Source organism: Symphalangus syndactylus, chromosome 14, assembly GCF_028878055.3.
Source record: "Symphalangus syndactylus isolate Jambi chromosome 14, NHGRI_mSymSyn1-v2.1_pri, whole genome shotgun sequence".
NCBI lineage: Eukaryota > Metazoa > Chordata > Mammalia > Primates > Hylobatidae > Symphalangus > Symphalangus syndactylus.
In genome coordinates, this window is record NC_072436.2 from 8,630,546 (window position 1) to 8,646,926 (window position 16,381).

At 54.6% G+C, this 16,381-nt stretch overlaps 1 protein-coding gene across 4 annotated transcripts in view; it reads left to right on the forward strand.

Annotated features, from left to right (window-relative positions):
* Positions 1–16,381, forward strand: part of TMEM104 (transmembrane protein 104) — a 64,238-nt gene that overhangs the window by 18,221 nt on the left and 29,636 nt on the right. For all 4 annotated transcript variants that reach the window (XM_055243611.2, XM_055243612.2, XM_063617152.1 and 1 more), the window contains 2 exons: positions 825–924; positions 1,337–1,445. In XM_055243611.2, coding sequence (XP_055099586.1) covers positions 825–924; positions 1,337–1,445 — 209 coding nt within the window. The remainder of the gene's footprint in view (positions 1–824; positions 925–1,336; positions 1,446–16,381) is intronic.

Genomic DNA, 16,381 nt, shown 5'->3' on the forward strand with positions numbered 1-16,381 from the left:
GGGATTCTTCTCACCCTCACGGGTTTGGAGACGTTCATGGACTTGCTGGGGTCCTGAAACAAGTCTGATGGAATTAGGACTAGAGCCCTGTGTTCCCAACTTCTCGTTCAGCCTCCTGCTGGAGTGAGAGGGGACAAATGCCCCCTCTGCAGCGGGAGTGTCAGCATCACGCACCATCCAGAGTCAGCATTGTCCCTTGAGAGTGCTTCCCATAAGAAGGAAAGGGGGCCTGTCTTGAGCACCATCTCCCCAGTACACCAGGCCACCGTGTGCTTGGGATCAGTCAGATTCAGAATGAGACATTTGGCCTTTGGAAATCCAGGGCTTTTTACCCTTTGGATCCCAGCTTCCGAGAGCTGGGCTATTTTCCATCAACTTCTCTTTGCTTCAACTCTTTAGTAGCAGTCTCTTGTCTTAGAGCCCGGTGTTGGGTGACACCAGAGGGGGCCCCAGCCCAGACGCACCTGGGGTTCAGGCTTCTGACTCGGGGCATCTCTCCTCCCTTCTCCCTCCCCAGCCATGCCAAGCCTCACACTCACTGTGCACCTGTCTGGCTTCAAAATCTCTCTGATCCTCCCAGCCTCGTTGAGTCCTCTCAGGTGAAAGTCATGAGCTGATCTGTCTCTTGTCAGCATCACAGTGTAGCCAGCCAGAAAAAGAAATAGGACTTTGGGGTCATTTTCCCACTTTTTGTAGAAAGTAAACAGCTCAGAGAACTGAAAGCTATGGGAGAGGTAGAGATTTAGTCAAAAAGAAGAAGAAGAAAAAAAAAACATGCAGACATCTCTTTGTGGCTCCCTGACTGATGGCTGTGTTCCTTTCAGTGGGGGTCAATTTGTTCTATTTCTGCATCATCGTTTACCTGTATGGGGACCTCGCCATCTATGCTGCTGCCGTGCCCTTCTCCCTCATGCAGGTGACCTGGTGAGTACCCTCCTGACCCTCAGGTTGGCGGTAGCCAAAGGGGCTTTCTCAGCCAGTCAGGGCAGAGTGTCCAGGGGAGAAGCACCATGCCAAGTGAGTTCATTGCATCTAGGGAATGCAGATGCCCAGGCCCTTTTCTGCACAGACCACAGCCAGCCATGCTGTATGTCCTTAGCTCATGTCACTGTCCCCTTCCCTGCCCCACTAGGTTCCCACCAAGGGCTCCTGAGTCATTGGGAAATGGTGCTGCAGGAACAAGGAGGGTGCATCCTCAGAGATGCATCCTGCAAAGTGGTTTGTGAAAAGTCTGATTGTTTGCGCTCAGGCAGCTGTGCAGGGAGGGGCTTCTGTCTCCCCTAGCCCGGCCAGGCGGCCTTGCTGAGCCTGGGCCTGCTGTCATTCTCTTTATCAGCAGCGCCACTGGCAACGACTCCTGCGGTGTGGAAGCAGACACCAAATACAATGACACTGACCGGTGCTGGGGGCCCCTGCGCCGAGTGGACGCCTACCGCATCTACCTGGTGAGTGTCTGCCTCTGCGCCGCCTGCCCCAGCCCAGCCTGGGCAGCTGAGGGCGTTTGAAGTGCCTTTACTTCCGGGTAGAATCCTTTCCTCAGAGAGGAGGGTCTACCCTTCTCCACACTCTGGCTAAGCACTGGGGCCTTGGCCCCAGGCAGAAATGGATCGTGTCACTAAGAGTCTAGCCCCCAAGTTTCCTGGCAGCAGGCCTCAAAGTCAAGCGTGGTTTGGAGTAGGCACTCAGGTCATAGCCAGATTCAGGACCGTGACTGTTGTAAACTTAGCTCAGATTCTAGGGCCAACCTCAGCAGAGTTCTCCAAGAGTGCCACATCTCATTTTTTCCAGAAACTTTCCATATTTTGACCTTACTCCTGGCCATCCCAAGAGCATATGGTTCGATGCTGGGTCTGGCCGTAAACATCCTCTCCAGATAGGGAAGGGTCAGCCAAGCTCTCTTCCTATCTTCCCTCCTCTCATCCTCCCAGTGGACAAGAGAAGAAGATGAATCTCCAGGCTTGTTCTTGATTGCTTTGTGCCATTGGTGGGGGGCAGGGAGCTGAATAATATGCCAGACAGGTCCTGGATAATAAGATACAAAACCAGAGACAGTTATTTATCTCTGCCTACTTTGGGGGTGGGACTCAGAAATGTTTTTCTTTAACTGTTGCAGTATCTGTTAATATTCTCTGCTTCCTCTTGGTCCTCCTCAGCCCTGACATAAATTTAGGTGTGCTAGGTGACACACAGTTTGACACGTGGCCACTTGGCTGATTTGGAGCAGGGAGGCAGGGACCAAGAGAGAGCCAGGCTTTTCAGGGAGCTGGCCTCCCGACTTCATTATCCGTATCTGAGGAAAGGTTTCCACAGGCCCTGCAGGCTATTTGGGGCTGGATTTGTTAACCCCAAGGGGCCACTGAATGGCTTTTCTTGCCCTCCTAGTCCCACTCTACAGCCGTGCTGCAGGAGCCCTATGGCCTGGGCTGTGCAGAGGTTGGTTTTCCTCTCTGCCTCTCTGGAGCAGTCAGCTAATGGTCGGTGTATCTTCTCCTGCACATTCATCTGTGGCTAGCAGTTTAGTAGGCTGCATCCCTGATTCCTCTGTTGCAGGTCTAGTGGGAATTTGGTAGCGGGTTAATTGTCTGGCACCCTTCTCCACCTCCCCCAGCCTTGGGGCGGGAAAAGGCACCAGGATGGCAGCCAGAGGGGTGAGCCCAGGCACTAGCAGCACAGCTGAGGCTCGTTAGCCTCTTAGCACTCAACAAACCGTGATTGACAAAATTAGCAAAATTAGTAAGGGAAAGGCCCCATCTGGATCTCTAGCAGGGTAGTTGGGCAGAAGGAGGGGATGGAGGACAGGGTTTGAGTGGCTCGCACAGACAGGGTGGCATGTTCAGGGCCGAGCAGCCACAGCAGAGCCAGTCTGGTGGGTCTTTGCTGGGGAGGCTGCTGGAATCTAAAGACCCTGCCGGGCACACTCCCCGCCCACCAGCAAAATGGATACTGAGCGCTGGGAATATTGGCTGCTGCCATTTGCCTGATAAATTATTTAGAAGCGTTATTCTTGCCTTGTTAAATGGTTCCCTCACTTATTCCTATAAACCTTCCACATGATGGAAACCTCCCTCCCTGGATCTCAATAACTCTCTGACCGAACAGAAGGAACCCTTCAGGAAAGCAGACGGGCATTAATTACTGCCTTCATCTCCCAGATACTGCACTTATAACTCATAGAGCTAATTGTCGTCAGAGCCTGCAAAAGCCACGAAAACAGGAAGCAGAGGCTGCAGAACAGGAGTGGAGACCCTGGCTGCCCACGAGAGCCTTTTCTTTCTGGGCCAGTGACAGTATCCTTCCCCCATAGCCCAGTCCCCTGCTGGGGGCTTCCGTTTGCTCAGAGGCTTTTGGTTGGCATGGGCTCTTCTACGCAGTTTGGAGAAATCAAGGCACATGGGCCTTGGCGTTGTCTCAGAAGTCACTTCACAGTTTTGCATGTGGCTCCCAGGGTGTGAGGTTCTGCAGAACAGTAACTTGCTGTTCCCTTGACCCCAGAGTCTGGTGCTTTCATTGCTCTGCAGCCCCTTCCCCTCCCTCGGTGGGTTGGAAGGGGCAGAGTGACTGGAGGAAGGGGAGTTAGCAAAGGTGTGGGTTTCCTCTCTCAGCACTGAGCTCTCCTGCAAGTGATGACAGCATCTTCCCCTCCCAAGTCGGGCTTGCAGGGCCTATCCCTGTGCATCTTTGTAAAGGTCAGGAGAGCTAGATTCCATCAAGTGGCCCCTTGGGCCCCAGAGGAGGAGGGCTGTCCTTCCCCGCTGCCCCCTGGTCATTCTGTTTCATAAGATTGTCCATCCCTTCTAGGGATGCCACGATGCCTCTTACCACCAGCTGTTTCTGATTTTGCTCCCAGCCAGATTTCACTCAAAGTGTTCAGCAAGGCAGCGAGCAGGTCGGGGGAGAATTGAAAGCACCTCCCTACCCTGCACACAGATCTTGTTTGTCTCAGGTAGATGGTGCCCCTACCCAGCCTGCATTTTTTAAAGGGCCTGCTAGTAATCTCTCCTTCATTGCCATTCTGCAACAGTAGTTCTGGGAGACAGAGATACAGACTTTTATATTGTGGTCTAACTTTCAGAAAGTGGTCTGGAAGCGATTTCTTCTGTGTCTTCCCAGGAATGCTCCTGAGACGCACACGCACAGTGAGAATCCTTACTGTAGTAACTGTCTCCAGGGCTGGCCTGTGTGTAGCATCATGATTACTTACAAAAAGGGAGATGCTTCTACTAGCAGCTCACAGTGGCCTCCCAAAGCCCTTGACCTTCACCAGTGGAAAATTCCAACCCCACTCCTTGTGCCTGACGACCCTTATCCGTATCCTGTGCTTCCCGGCTCAGCTGATATGAGTCACTTTCTCCCTCTCCTTTCCTGGAGGAGCCACAGAGCAGGGTGCCGGGGAGTGGAGGTCCCCTGAGTCACTTGCTGCTTCAGTGGGCTCTCGGGTGTCCCAGCAGGCCACTGCAGCTGGAGCCAGCAGTGACCTCGGCCCTGTTAATTAGGGCCCATGGAGATTATCATCAGGATCTGCTATCAGCTGACCTTGGATTCTCAGGCCCCCCACCCACCCATCCCTCCTGCTCTTTTGAAAAATCAAATGGGAGTGTGTGAGATGCTCCAGGTCTTTCAAACGGGTAACCTTGCCTCCAGGCTAGGGAACATCTCAGGATTCTTTCTGCAGTTTCTCTGGCTTTGGTAGGCAACACAGTCAGAAGTTGGCATTTCATTCCTTCCTCTACAGCAGGAAGGAGCCAGGGACCCCTGGTGAGGTGATAGGATTGCGTATGAACCAGTTCCGTTTGGGACTCAGACTGTCCCAAGTGTCTGGGATGCAGGTGTGTGTCACTCTCCCCTGGGATCAAGGGCACTGCCCAGCGCCTTTGTTGCACTTCCTTATTCCTTCATCACCTCCCAGCCAATATTCCTGTCCCCTGTCTGGACCCATCCCTCCTCCTAGAGAGAGTCAGGGGGAAGCAGTGTCAGAGGGGACAGTGGGGACTCTCAAGTGCTGGAAGCCTCTGAAAGCCTCTCACCGTTAGGAAGAGCAAGTGGCATCCACCGCTCACAGGTGGACAGATGCTGCTGGTTGCAGGTGGCCCGGCAGGCCCCGGCCGAACAGAGCCGGGAACGCAGATGGCAGAGCGGAGCTTATCCTGGCTGGAGACCCGGCCGCAAACTGCCCTGTTGAGCAGGGGGCCCTTCGTTGGCTGCCCTGGGACAGGCCAAGGTCACCCTGGCCTGCTCTCCTGCCTTGAACACAGGAGCTGTGAGATCCACCTCCAGGGCACAGGTGACTCAGGAGAGGGATACAGCCGGCAAGTGCCTGGCCAGTGCCCTGCCACCCCTTGTGACAGAGAGAGTCTTCCCAAGCTCCCTCCGGACACCCACTCGAAGAAGTGGAGGGCCAGGGGGATTTCTGTCTGCTGGCCTCTCTTCCTAGAGGGCTGGGTCGGTCTCAGATTCAGGCTCAGGTTGACACCGGAAGGGTCAAGGGTCCTTCCAGCACTGTTTACGACAGCCCTGTTTTTTCTCGCTCTGCCAGGATTCCATCTTGGCCTCCCTCTCACATGGCAACACTGGCCTTTGTCCATCTGCAACACTTAAAATGGTGTGCAGTCCCCGTTTCAAAACCAAATGGTTTCCTCCTAAAATAGTACCACTCAAGGAGAAAATATCCTTTTCCTGAGGGTGCAGAGGGAGTGATGTGCCCACCTGGCAGTGCCATGCGTGCCCCACCCTCCCACGGTTTACCTTGCATCAGTGTAGCACGTACCAGTGACTTTTGACTCCCAGCCACACAGTAAAGTACACAGCGTCATCCCATTTCACAGCAGGGAAAACTGACTCAGAGATGGGGGCTTCCTGGGATCCTGGAGCTGAAGCAGACAGATAACAGCTCAGCTCTTTGGCCTCTCAGCTCTGTCCTGCCCTGGTGACACAGGCTTGCTCCACCTGCCCAAGACTCAGTTCCACAGGCCCTGCCTTGGGGGTGGCCCCCACTGCCATGTGCAGGCCGGGGCACGGAGCACCTGTTCTCAGCCCTGGAAGCCTGACATTTTCAGGCGGCTGGAGTGACCCAGCTGAGCGTGTTCCCTGGTGAGTGAGCACCTTTGCACGTCTGCCCATCATTGTCACCAACTTGATTGATGCCCCATCTGCCCTGGTGCCCCTCGCTCCTACATAGCAAGGCCAGCTTTTCTGGGCACTCAAGTAGTGTTAGAATTAAGTGCCTCTTCCCAAGGACACTCCTTCCCCTGCCATGGTCTCTGTTCTTCTAGCGTCAGCCACTGTGCCCTGGGGCTGTGGCATCTGCTAATAAGTGGGTCAACGCTGCCTTCACTTGAATATTTATTCTTACCAGTGCTGGGGCAGGAGGTGGCTTAGAGGCCTTCAGGACCAGTGAGGAAGGAAAATTAGTGAAGCAACAAGTTTTAGGAGCAGCAGTGACTTCACTGGACTTGGAGACTGTGGGGACACTGTGCCGCCTGCCTCCCAGACACCACTCCTGTTGCTTTCAACATCAGTGGTGCCCCCAGAGCACAACTCCAGTAGAAGACAGTGAACACTGCCCCCGGGTTTGTGCAGCGTCGAGCCCCGGATTGGAGTGAAGTGCAGTCAAACAGGAAAGGTGGCCCGGGGAGGGCCCAGCAAGAACGTGGACAGGATAAGCGAGCTGTCTCCGTGGAGGAGTCTAGTGGGTTGGCCCATCTAGAAACGGAATGCAGGACCCTCAGCCCAGAAAGCAGACAGCCTGTCAAGAGTCCCTTCCTGGGCAACGTCCACCTTCTCATCTGAGTTAGTTAGTCCTAACGTGAGTTAGGACTCAGCCTCACACCAAACCAAGATGAGTCAGGAGGAGACTCCAGGACGCCTGGAGGGGGAAGGGTGTTGCTTCCAGGGTTGGGGACATCCAAGTGCCTCCTTAATAGGATAGTGACCATGTAGGGGCTCACTGGGGTGACCCAGGAAGTCCATCTTCTTTCCTTTCCTTTTCTTTCTTCTCCCTCCCAACGCACCTCTTGTCAGTTCCTCCTCATTCATTTCTGGAGACTCTAGACAGGTCGGGTTTGTTTTGCCTTTCACCTTTTCCTCCCCTCTCGCCTGTGGAGAGATGCCCGTCACACCTGGTGGCACCGCAGGTGCACTGCGTGCAGTCAGTCTAACCCGTGCCCACCACCGCCAGGAGCTGGACTCAGTGAGGCTTCGAGGTGTCTTCAGCCAGCTTTGGTGTGGGGTTGTGAGCCCCTGAGATGCGTGTCCCAGGTCCTGTTTGTCCCACACATGCTGAGCCTTCTGCAGTCATCCCGTGAGACTGGATGTCAAGGAAGAATGCGTTTCTTCCCCTCACCCCAAAAATGTGCGTGCCCGTACCCGCCACCCAAGCAGAGCTGGGAGTCTAACCTGGGTGAGCTCTAACTTCAGGCAGTGACCGTGCTCAGGCTGAAATGGTGACCTCAAAGGATTAGCTTGTCTCTTTTTCAAGGAAATCAATAATACAGGGACAGGCCTGTGTTCTTGCTTGCTTGCTTTTTTTCTTGAGGAGCTGTCTGTATATCTTAGACCAGGAACGGCTTCCTGTTCTTCTGTGTGCTTTCCATCCCCCTACCCCAGCCCTCCCTAAATGAAATTCAGGTTGCCTGTCACTCACTCCCACACTGCAGCTTGTCTCTCTAACTCCTAGCCAGGGACAGCGTGAACCCCCACCACCTCACCCATTCCTCCGCCACTGCTCCTCCTGTCTGAGCGTGGCCCCCGTCCCTCCTTTCTGCCCCGAGTTGCTCCATCCTGTGCCTTCACCTTGCTGAGGACACCTGGGTGACGCCTCCCTGAGTCACCCTGTGACTGCCTCCTCCACCCTCACCCCCAGTGCCCATGCTTTCTCCTCCTGCTTAGGGAGAGGGTTGCTGTTTTTGTTTTTAATGTCACTCTCAGGGATGTGGGTTCGGTTGACTGGCATTATGCCCACTATCCATCACGCCCCATGACCTGTCCCCACCTTGGCCAATACCTATGCGCCAGTTGAGAGGACAATGCCTAGTCCGCCATGTCACCGCCTCCATGGTCTCAGTACAGGTGCCAGACTGGGGGACTCGGGGTCACAAAGCAGCAGGCAGTGGCTTCTTCTCCCTACCACTCCCTTCCCCAGCTCAGAAGCTGCTCATGGGCCTCTGTCGAGGTCCTGAGGGGTGACAGGATCTTATGTTCTTGCTTCTGAGCTGGTGACCGACATAGCTCCCTTCACAGCATGACAGTTGGGTGTCTCTGGCCCTGGTAGAATGTGCAGGTTGGGTATCCCTTCCCCAAAATATTTGGGACCAGAAGTGTTTCTGATTTCAGATTTTCTTCAGATTTTAGAATATCTGCATTATACTTACAGTAGAGCATCTCAAATCCAAAAATCCAAAATGTTCCAATGAGCATTTCCTTTGAGGATCGTGTCAGTGCTCAAAAAGTTTCAGATTTTGGAGCATTTCAGATGTTGGATTTTTGGATTTGGGGTGCTTAGCCTAAACCGTATTTCTTTACCCCATCTCCATTGTCTGTAAAATAATGAGTATAGCCTTGCAAAGATCACCTGTCCACAGCAAGCCAGTTTTACTCCCGGGCACATGGGAAAACGGCAGTGTAACTTACCTGGCTGCTCATCCCTCACCCCACCCCTATTCACCAATTCACCCAGGAAGTGAATGGAGATGGGAAATGGTCTGTTGCCATGACTTTGACCCCCACACACCCAGCATTTTTAACTCCTAGGAACCCCATTAGATGAAAATCCAAAGGCATAAAATAAATTGGGAAGGTAGTTACTTGTTACAAAGTGATTCCTTACTTTACTGAAGGATTTGCTTCAGATTTCTCTTAAGTACTTAGTTTCCCTAGTGCATTTAAAATGTTGTTCTGTGAAAATTAAGCATTTATAAAAGAACTTTAGGAGCCCTTCTCTTGTGTAAAGGGAGGTATCCGTGTATCATATGCAAAGGTGCCAAACCCCAAAGCCCAGTTGCTATTGCTGGAGAAACAGGCAGACAGGGCTTGGGGTGGACGTCATAGGCAGCCCACCGGAAAGAAATAGCCAGCGATTCCCCTTCCCCTCTCCCCATCCACATCCCTGAGCTGGGAGAGCTCCGCAGAGCTTGATAAGTATGTACCCAAGCCCCACACCTGTGCACAGGCCAATTTGGTTGGGAAGCTTCCAGGTAGGGCTCCGTGGGGGAGTATCCATCCCTGCTGGGGACCTTCTGCGCTGAGCTTTTTCAGGACCGTTTCTTCGCAGGTCTCATACTGACCCCAGTCAGAGCCTGAGCTCGAGGCTTAAGCCCTCCTTGTTTATGAGTGGTGCAGTCAGGGATAAAAACCCGGTGTGCCTCACTTCCCAAGCCACCTGGGCTGATCCTGGCCGCTGACCCGTGCGTGCATATGCATTTCCAGTCATTCCCTTTGAGAAGCCAAGCCCCGGGCAGACTCCCAAAGCTCAACAGCCCAGTCCATCCCACACTGTACACCCCGCTGCTTCCAGAACTCCCATTTCTGGGCAAAGAACTAAAAACAGTTTTATTATATTTGTTAAGGGTACATCCCAGTTGTTGATTTCAGATCTCTCCCTGCCACCTTTTTTATTTTTTTATTTTTTTCTTCATTTCACAAAATAAAAGTGCCAAAAAACTCCATAGTCTGTGGAATCTAGCAACCTCCCAGTAGTTTGAGAGTGACATGGAATGTTCTTCAATATTTTGTGCTAACTAAAATGAAAACTGTGTATGCCAAACTGTTTTTCTTCTGCTCCGTGTCTGGCTGCTCCTTTTATCCTGTAGATCAGTCTGTGGCATTTGTGGTGGCCCTGCCAAGTTTTGTGAGGCTGTGCTATTCCCTGAACGATGCTTGCTCTGTTACAGGGTATGTATCATAAGCAGAGCCTGATGTCTTTCTAAATAGCACCCCAGGGCCCTAGCAGTAATTGTTTAATTAAATAAAGCACTCACTCAAAAGTAATAGCTGTGATCCTCCGTGTGGCCGGTGTCCCAGCCAGCGGTGCTGGCCCTGCACACTGGCTCAAAAGCAGCACCTGTGTGCAGAGAAGAAATAGCTGAGTGCACACTCTGCAGTGCACCCTGGCCCTGAGGAGAGGAGCCACAGAACCCCAGAGGGTTTACAGCCGGCAGAGAGGTGCGAGGGACTCGGCTATGATGGCCCTTACACAGAGCTGAACGATTAGGGTGCGCATTAATGATGATATCGGATGAATTAGCATGAGCCCGGATGTCTTGTGGATTCGCTGACAGTGGACCAAGGAATGTTTTCATAAGCCTCAGTCACAAAAGGAGGCGCTGGGGGTGTGGCAGCAGATACCCCGTGTGAGTACGATTCTAGAAGGGTCTTGAGCTGCCGCAGGGCATGCGTAGTTTGGCAGTGGGAAGAACTTCCTTCAGCCATGGATTGAGACATTTCTGAACTCCTTGATGGGAAGAGAATGCAGGGACTGGTGTTGGGTGTTGGGCGCTGGCTGAGGCCGGGAGGCCCCTGCGGTCTGTGATGTCCAAGCAGTTCTGGCGCCTTCTCCCGCACTACTGCAGGGAGGCTGTGCTTCACCTCAGAGGCAGGTGAACAGTCTCTGGGAACACTTCCCAGCTGGTCCCCTTCCCCTGGATCAGGAAAGTGTTTCTCAAGATCTGGTTGCCTGACCACTGGCACAAGAATGCCTTCAGGCTCTTAATAAAAATGTAGATTCTAGGGTCCTGTGCCAGGCCTGACGCAGTATTTTCGAAGGCCACAGGGCCCAGGAATCTGCATTTCCAACCAGTTCTGAGGAGAATTCTGTGTGCTCTTCCCTTTGAGAAATCCTGTTGGCGCAGACCTCTCGAGGTGGTAAAAGGTCTCCCGGGGAGAGGCCCACTCTGATCTTCCTTCAAGAACTGCTTCCCGGCCGGGCGCGGTGGCTCACGCCTGTAATCCCAGCACTTTGGGAGGCCGAGGCGGGCGGATCACGAGGTCAGGAGATCGAGACCATCCTGGCTAACACGGTGAAACCCCGTCTCTACTAAAAATACAAAAAATTAGCTGGGCGAGGTGGCAGGCGCCTGTAGTCCCAGCTACAAGGGAGGCTGAGGCAGGAGAATGGCGTGAACCCCGGGGGGCGGAGCCTGCAGTGAGCCGAGATCGCGCCACCGCACTCCAGCCTGGGTGAAAGAGCGAGACTCCGTCTCAAAAAAAAAAAAAAAAAAAAAAAAGAACTGCTTCCCACAGCACCATGGTGGAGGCAGCTGTCGGGCTTCCCGTGCCTGCCTCTTGCAGGGAAGGGAGAGGGGCTGGGCCATCCACAGGTGCTGCCACATCCTAGAGTCCACACCTAAGGCGCTGCCAGAGAGAAGAGGGGCTCTGCGTGCCCACTGGCTGGGGGCTGCTTTGTCACCTGTGGCTGACCGGTACCTCCCATGTCCCTAGCGGGTGGTGCTCTAGGCTTCCCCAGTAGCTTCCTCTGAAGCTGCTGGTTGGGGGCTCTAGACCCCACAGCGTGCCAGCTCCCCGGAGAGGGCATCTCACTCTGACCCCCGACTAAAGAGGAAGCTGGGGGCTTGCTGATGTCACTTCTCAAACCCGCTTCAACAGAGCTCATTAATCAGCCAGCTTGATATGCCGTCTCCCCTCTGTCCCGCCTCCAAGGTTACTCAGTTCCTTGTCTATTTCGAGGCCAGACGTCAGCAGAAAAGGGGTGGAGCCAGCTGGGCCTGTGCTGCCCTCTCTGCAGGGCACCCGTGTTCTGGGCACCTGACTTCCTTTCCTCCCTCGCTTCCTCCAGCTCCTGCTGGAGCGTTCCCACTGCCGTTGCTCTTCCTGCACTGAGAGCGTGGACCGAGGAAGGGAAGATGCCGAGAGCATCTCAAGTGATCACCTGGCACCTCTCCTTGAGTGACGCACAAGCTCGGGGCAACAGAGGGTGACGGCACTGTCTCCTCCTGTTCCCAGGGCAGGGCAGGGGATTGACAGCAAGACTCTGGGCACCAAAAGCCATCAGATGCCAGCTGGTTACTGGAGACGCAAGCAGCCTCACAGGTTCCGAGGCCCATGGGCACACTCATCGCCACCAATGAATGTTCCGAGCAGTTCAATTCCTGGCAGAATCAGGTGGTTGGAGGTGTGGGTGTTTTTTCCCAAGGGAGCTGAGGGGCTAGATTGATGGCCCGGAGGGTCCCCCACCCTCTGTCACTTGCGACACAGCCTACCTGTTCCTCTCACGCTCTCTTGTTCTTAGGACCTGTGAGGACCAAGTTGACCCCTAGCCTGGCCCCAACAGTGGTAGCCCAGCCCTCAGCAGTTACGTGGCCAAGCAAGACATGCCCCAGCCTTCTCACTGGCATAAGATAGTGGTATACTGTGACCCCGGCTAACCCAGGCCCAGCCTCTCCAGGCACAGCCGTCGGGGAGAATAATGCCGTGCACCCATCCCCTCCCTCCTCCTTGACATCCAGCATAAATACTAAAAGAGCTGTTTTTGTAGAGAGATCTCAAAAGCTAAAACATGAGAGCCAGTAAGCCATGCCCGTAGTGCCTGGAGGAGTTTTGGTCCTTGCATCTGTTAACTCGGCCGAGGAGAGCTCGGAAGAGAGGTTATCATGCTCTAGAAGAGCCCTGTCTTTCCTCACAGTCCCCATTTTCTTCCTGCCATGGGGAAGAAAGGCTTCTCTAGAGCCTGCCCTAGAAAGTGGGCATCTCTCACTCTGTCTCCCATCAGGTTCCCTGGGAGGGCCTAGGATGGCCTTTTCCCTCCTCTGTCCCAATAGGATGGGAATGAACTTCCCTGATCTCCCCCTACCCGTGTCTATACTCCTAGTTCAAAGGATCAAAGTCCCTTTTAAAAACCTCATCATGTTAGGAGGAGTGTCCCGCCCCAGGGCTCATGACGAGGGACAGCCTGTCACAGCCTCCTCTCTGGTGTGCAGACCCAGCGCCTCACAGCAGAACTGCCCCAGGGTCATGAAGGTTTTCTGTGTCAACCCTGATTTTAGGTCAGTCTGATTGCCATCTCCCTGCTTAAAACCCCACAGAAGCTCTTCTCCAGAAAGCAAAGTCTAAACTCCCTCACGTGGCATGGTCTGCCCCAGTCTCCTGGAGTCTTCTCTCTCCCCCAGACACCCCCCCGCCCCGCCGCCAGTGTCGTCCCCAGACGTCGAGTGTTTTCACTACCTGGCCCACCACGTGCCTGTGCCTTGCTTTGGAGTCAGAGGAGCGTTCCCCTAGTCCACACTGAGCTCAGGGCCCCTCTTCCCCCAGCCCCTGCCATGGCGTTAATTGGGCTTTTATGATTATTCCATTCCTTGGCCTCATCGTGAGCTCCTCCAGGGCACGGGCTGCGTCTGGTTCACCTTTCCGTCTAGAGCCAGCGTGGCCCATCGCAGTGCGGTTGCTCCCTGAAGGCTGGAATGAGAGAAACTGCTTACAGGTGGACGCCACTGCTGGGCCTGTGGCGGGGCTTTGGCACACAACCCTCCCCTGGGCCTTGGCCTGCTGATGGCCAGAGCCCACCACAGCTAGTGGCTGCTGCTCCAGCGAGACAGACTCCATGCACAGCCAACCCCTCCTTTGCCAGTGGGTGGGTCATCCTCTGGTCCTCGCTGCCAGGACAAGCTTCCCCTCCGCAAGTGCCAGGGCACCTCTGTCTTTGAGGGGCAGAAGTAGAAGGGAGCAGCTGGAATCCGTCCACTGCTATGAAGTCACAGACGGCTCGTCACCCGTCTCTTTCTCCACCACCACCAATTTGCATCTGAAATTCGGACAGTGATGGATTAGAGTAGGCGCCAGCTCCAGAGACAGGTGTGTTCCTCACGTCCCACAGCTTTGCGCACACATGCCCTCTGCCCCACCCCAGCTCCTCATGTGACATCTGTAAAGCTCTCCTAGGTCAAGGTCAGAACCCATGGTCTTTTCACCTGGACATGCGGGTGCTAGATTCCATGGTCCTCCGTCAGGCTTGTGAGGAGCCGGGCTGGCTCTGATGTAAACCCTGATGGCTCATAATCATTAGGCAAATGACTGTGTGGGTTTTCCACAGTATTTATCTTCCCCTTCCCCCTAAACCACAAGGGTTGCAGCTCTGGCATCAAATACTTGGAACTCTGCCCACCATCAGGTACCATCTGGCTTTTCAGCCGAGAAAGAGCCCACACAGGCAGGCAGCTTGTCCTCCCGTGAGAGGCCAGGCTAAGGCCACTGGGCCAGCCCAGTCCTCCTGCCCTGAAGGCTCCAGCCTTGAGGGGGCCACAGAGTGGATGGCAGAGGAGACAGCCCTTCCATCAGGGTGTAAGCAAAGGAGGCAATTGAGTGCTCTAAAGAGGGACTGGGCGCTCTAAAGAGGGACTGGGCGCTCTAAAGAGGGACTGGGCGCTCTAAAGAGGGACTGGGCGCTCTAAAGAGAGACTGGGCGCTCTGAAGAGCCACTGGGCGCTCTAAAGAGGGACTGGGCGCTCTAAAGAGAGACTGGGCGCTCTAAAGAGGGACTGGGTGCTCTAAAGAGGGACTGGGCGCTCTCAAGAGGGACTGGGCGCTCTCAAGAGGGACTGGGCGCTGTAAAGAGGCACTGGGCGCTCTAAAGAGGGACTGGGCGCTCTAAAGAGAGACTGGGCGCTCTCAAGAGGGACTGGGCGCTCTGAAGAGGGACTGGGCGCTCTCAAGAGGCACTGGGCGCTGTAAAGAGGGACTGGGCGCTCTGAAGAGGGACTGGGCGCTCTGAAGAGGGACTGGGTGCTCTGAAGAGGCACTGGGTGCTCTCAAGAGGGACTGGGCGCTCTAAAGAGGGACTGGGCTTTGACTGAAGATGACCTGTTTCAAATCCCTACCACATCTAAGTAGTGTGAGGTTTGGGACAAATGAATCTTTCAACCTGTTTTCTACCAAGTGGAGACAGTCACCAAGGCGCAGGTCACTGCAGGGAGGAGTTCTCCTTGGAAGATGCCGTCCTGCCTGGGCACTCTGGTCGTGCCTGGCAGTGCCAGTCCACTTGCTGGTTCTGAGCCTCATCTTCCCTGCCCCGGGGCAGAGCCTTCTCTGGAATGACAGACATCAGTCTCAGGTGTCTCGGGAAGCTTAGAGAGCTTGGGAAGGGCTCCAGGTAGAGAAGGGTGTCATGTTCAGGGGCTGAGCTCTTGCCACCAGCATCCCCTCAGTGTGAGCCTAATACCAGCTCCCAGGTAGAAGCTTGGAGACAACAGGCGGGGTATTGCCAGGTGTGTGGAGTCATCCTGGTTCCAAAGGTGGGTGGAGTTCACTGCCTGGGGGCCACAGCATGTGTTCTGGGCAGACATAGGCTCCCTCCTGCAGCGGCCACAGTGCGTGGACAGTTTCCTGGCAGGTCACAGCCAGGCTGCCCATCCGGTGCTGCAGGGGCCCCCAGTGGGTCATGGCACTAGGCTCCCTCCCAGGTGGCGCCTTCCCCCACATGCCTCCCACACATGGGCTCCTATGAGCCACCCTCTGCCTGATAGGAAGTTTCCTGACGTTCCTTTTTCACCATCAAGGGGTTAGGGAGAAGATGCTCATTTTGTTGCCTCCCGGAGCTCCGGTAAAGATAGATTACAAACCTCAGGTCCCTAACCAAGAAATTGAGCATGTCATTTACGTAGGGGTACGGGGTGTTCAGAGGAGGTGGTTCAGAAAAGGAAGTTATGTGGGTTTTTCTTGGCTCTGTTTCCACTTGCTTTGAAAAGGGGGAAGCAGAGGTTTGAGGAAGGGACCTGGGGAGGTTTTCTGCTGTCAAACATTCAAAGACGGCCCTTCAGCCAGTGTTTGGGGAGTAACAGCAAACCCAAGAACTGCCTTCCAGATGCCTCTGGTTGTCTCCTCGCCGACAGGGCTGAGCCTCAGAGCAGCCTCCCCCAGGCTCCTCAGGAGTCGTGAGCGGTGCTACAGTGGCTCTGGACTGTCCCTCCCGTGCTGTCCAGCTCTCCCTGTCTTTCTCAGAGTCAGCACAGGGGAGTCTAGGGAGCTCTCATCCCATGCAGTCTGCATCACAGCTGCCATGGGATGGCCAGACTCCTGGAGCGGGTGCTGCTTCAGTTCTGTGCAGGAAGCTCTCACGCATCCCCTTCATGCCGCCTCCTTCCCAGCCACAGGCTAATGTTGCATCCTGGGAGGTGGTGTTCTGGACCTGCAATAGCTCGGGCAGGTTGTGCACCAGGGCTGCTTGAGAGCCCTGGCCTCCCAGGTCCAAGGGGGCAACGTTGCATAAGAGAGCATCCATCTACCTTTCCCCTGGTTTCTTTCTCCCTGAAATCATTCTTCCAGGTTCCCCAGCATCAGAGTCGAATAACATTTTCACAAGTATCTGAGCAGAGGTAGCGCAGGTGCCCCACTGTTGGCCAGTCTGTACCTGTACCAAGAAAGTGCCCAGAGTTCATCCTTG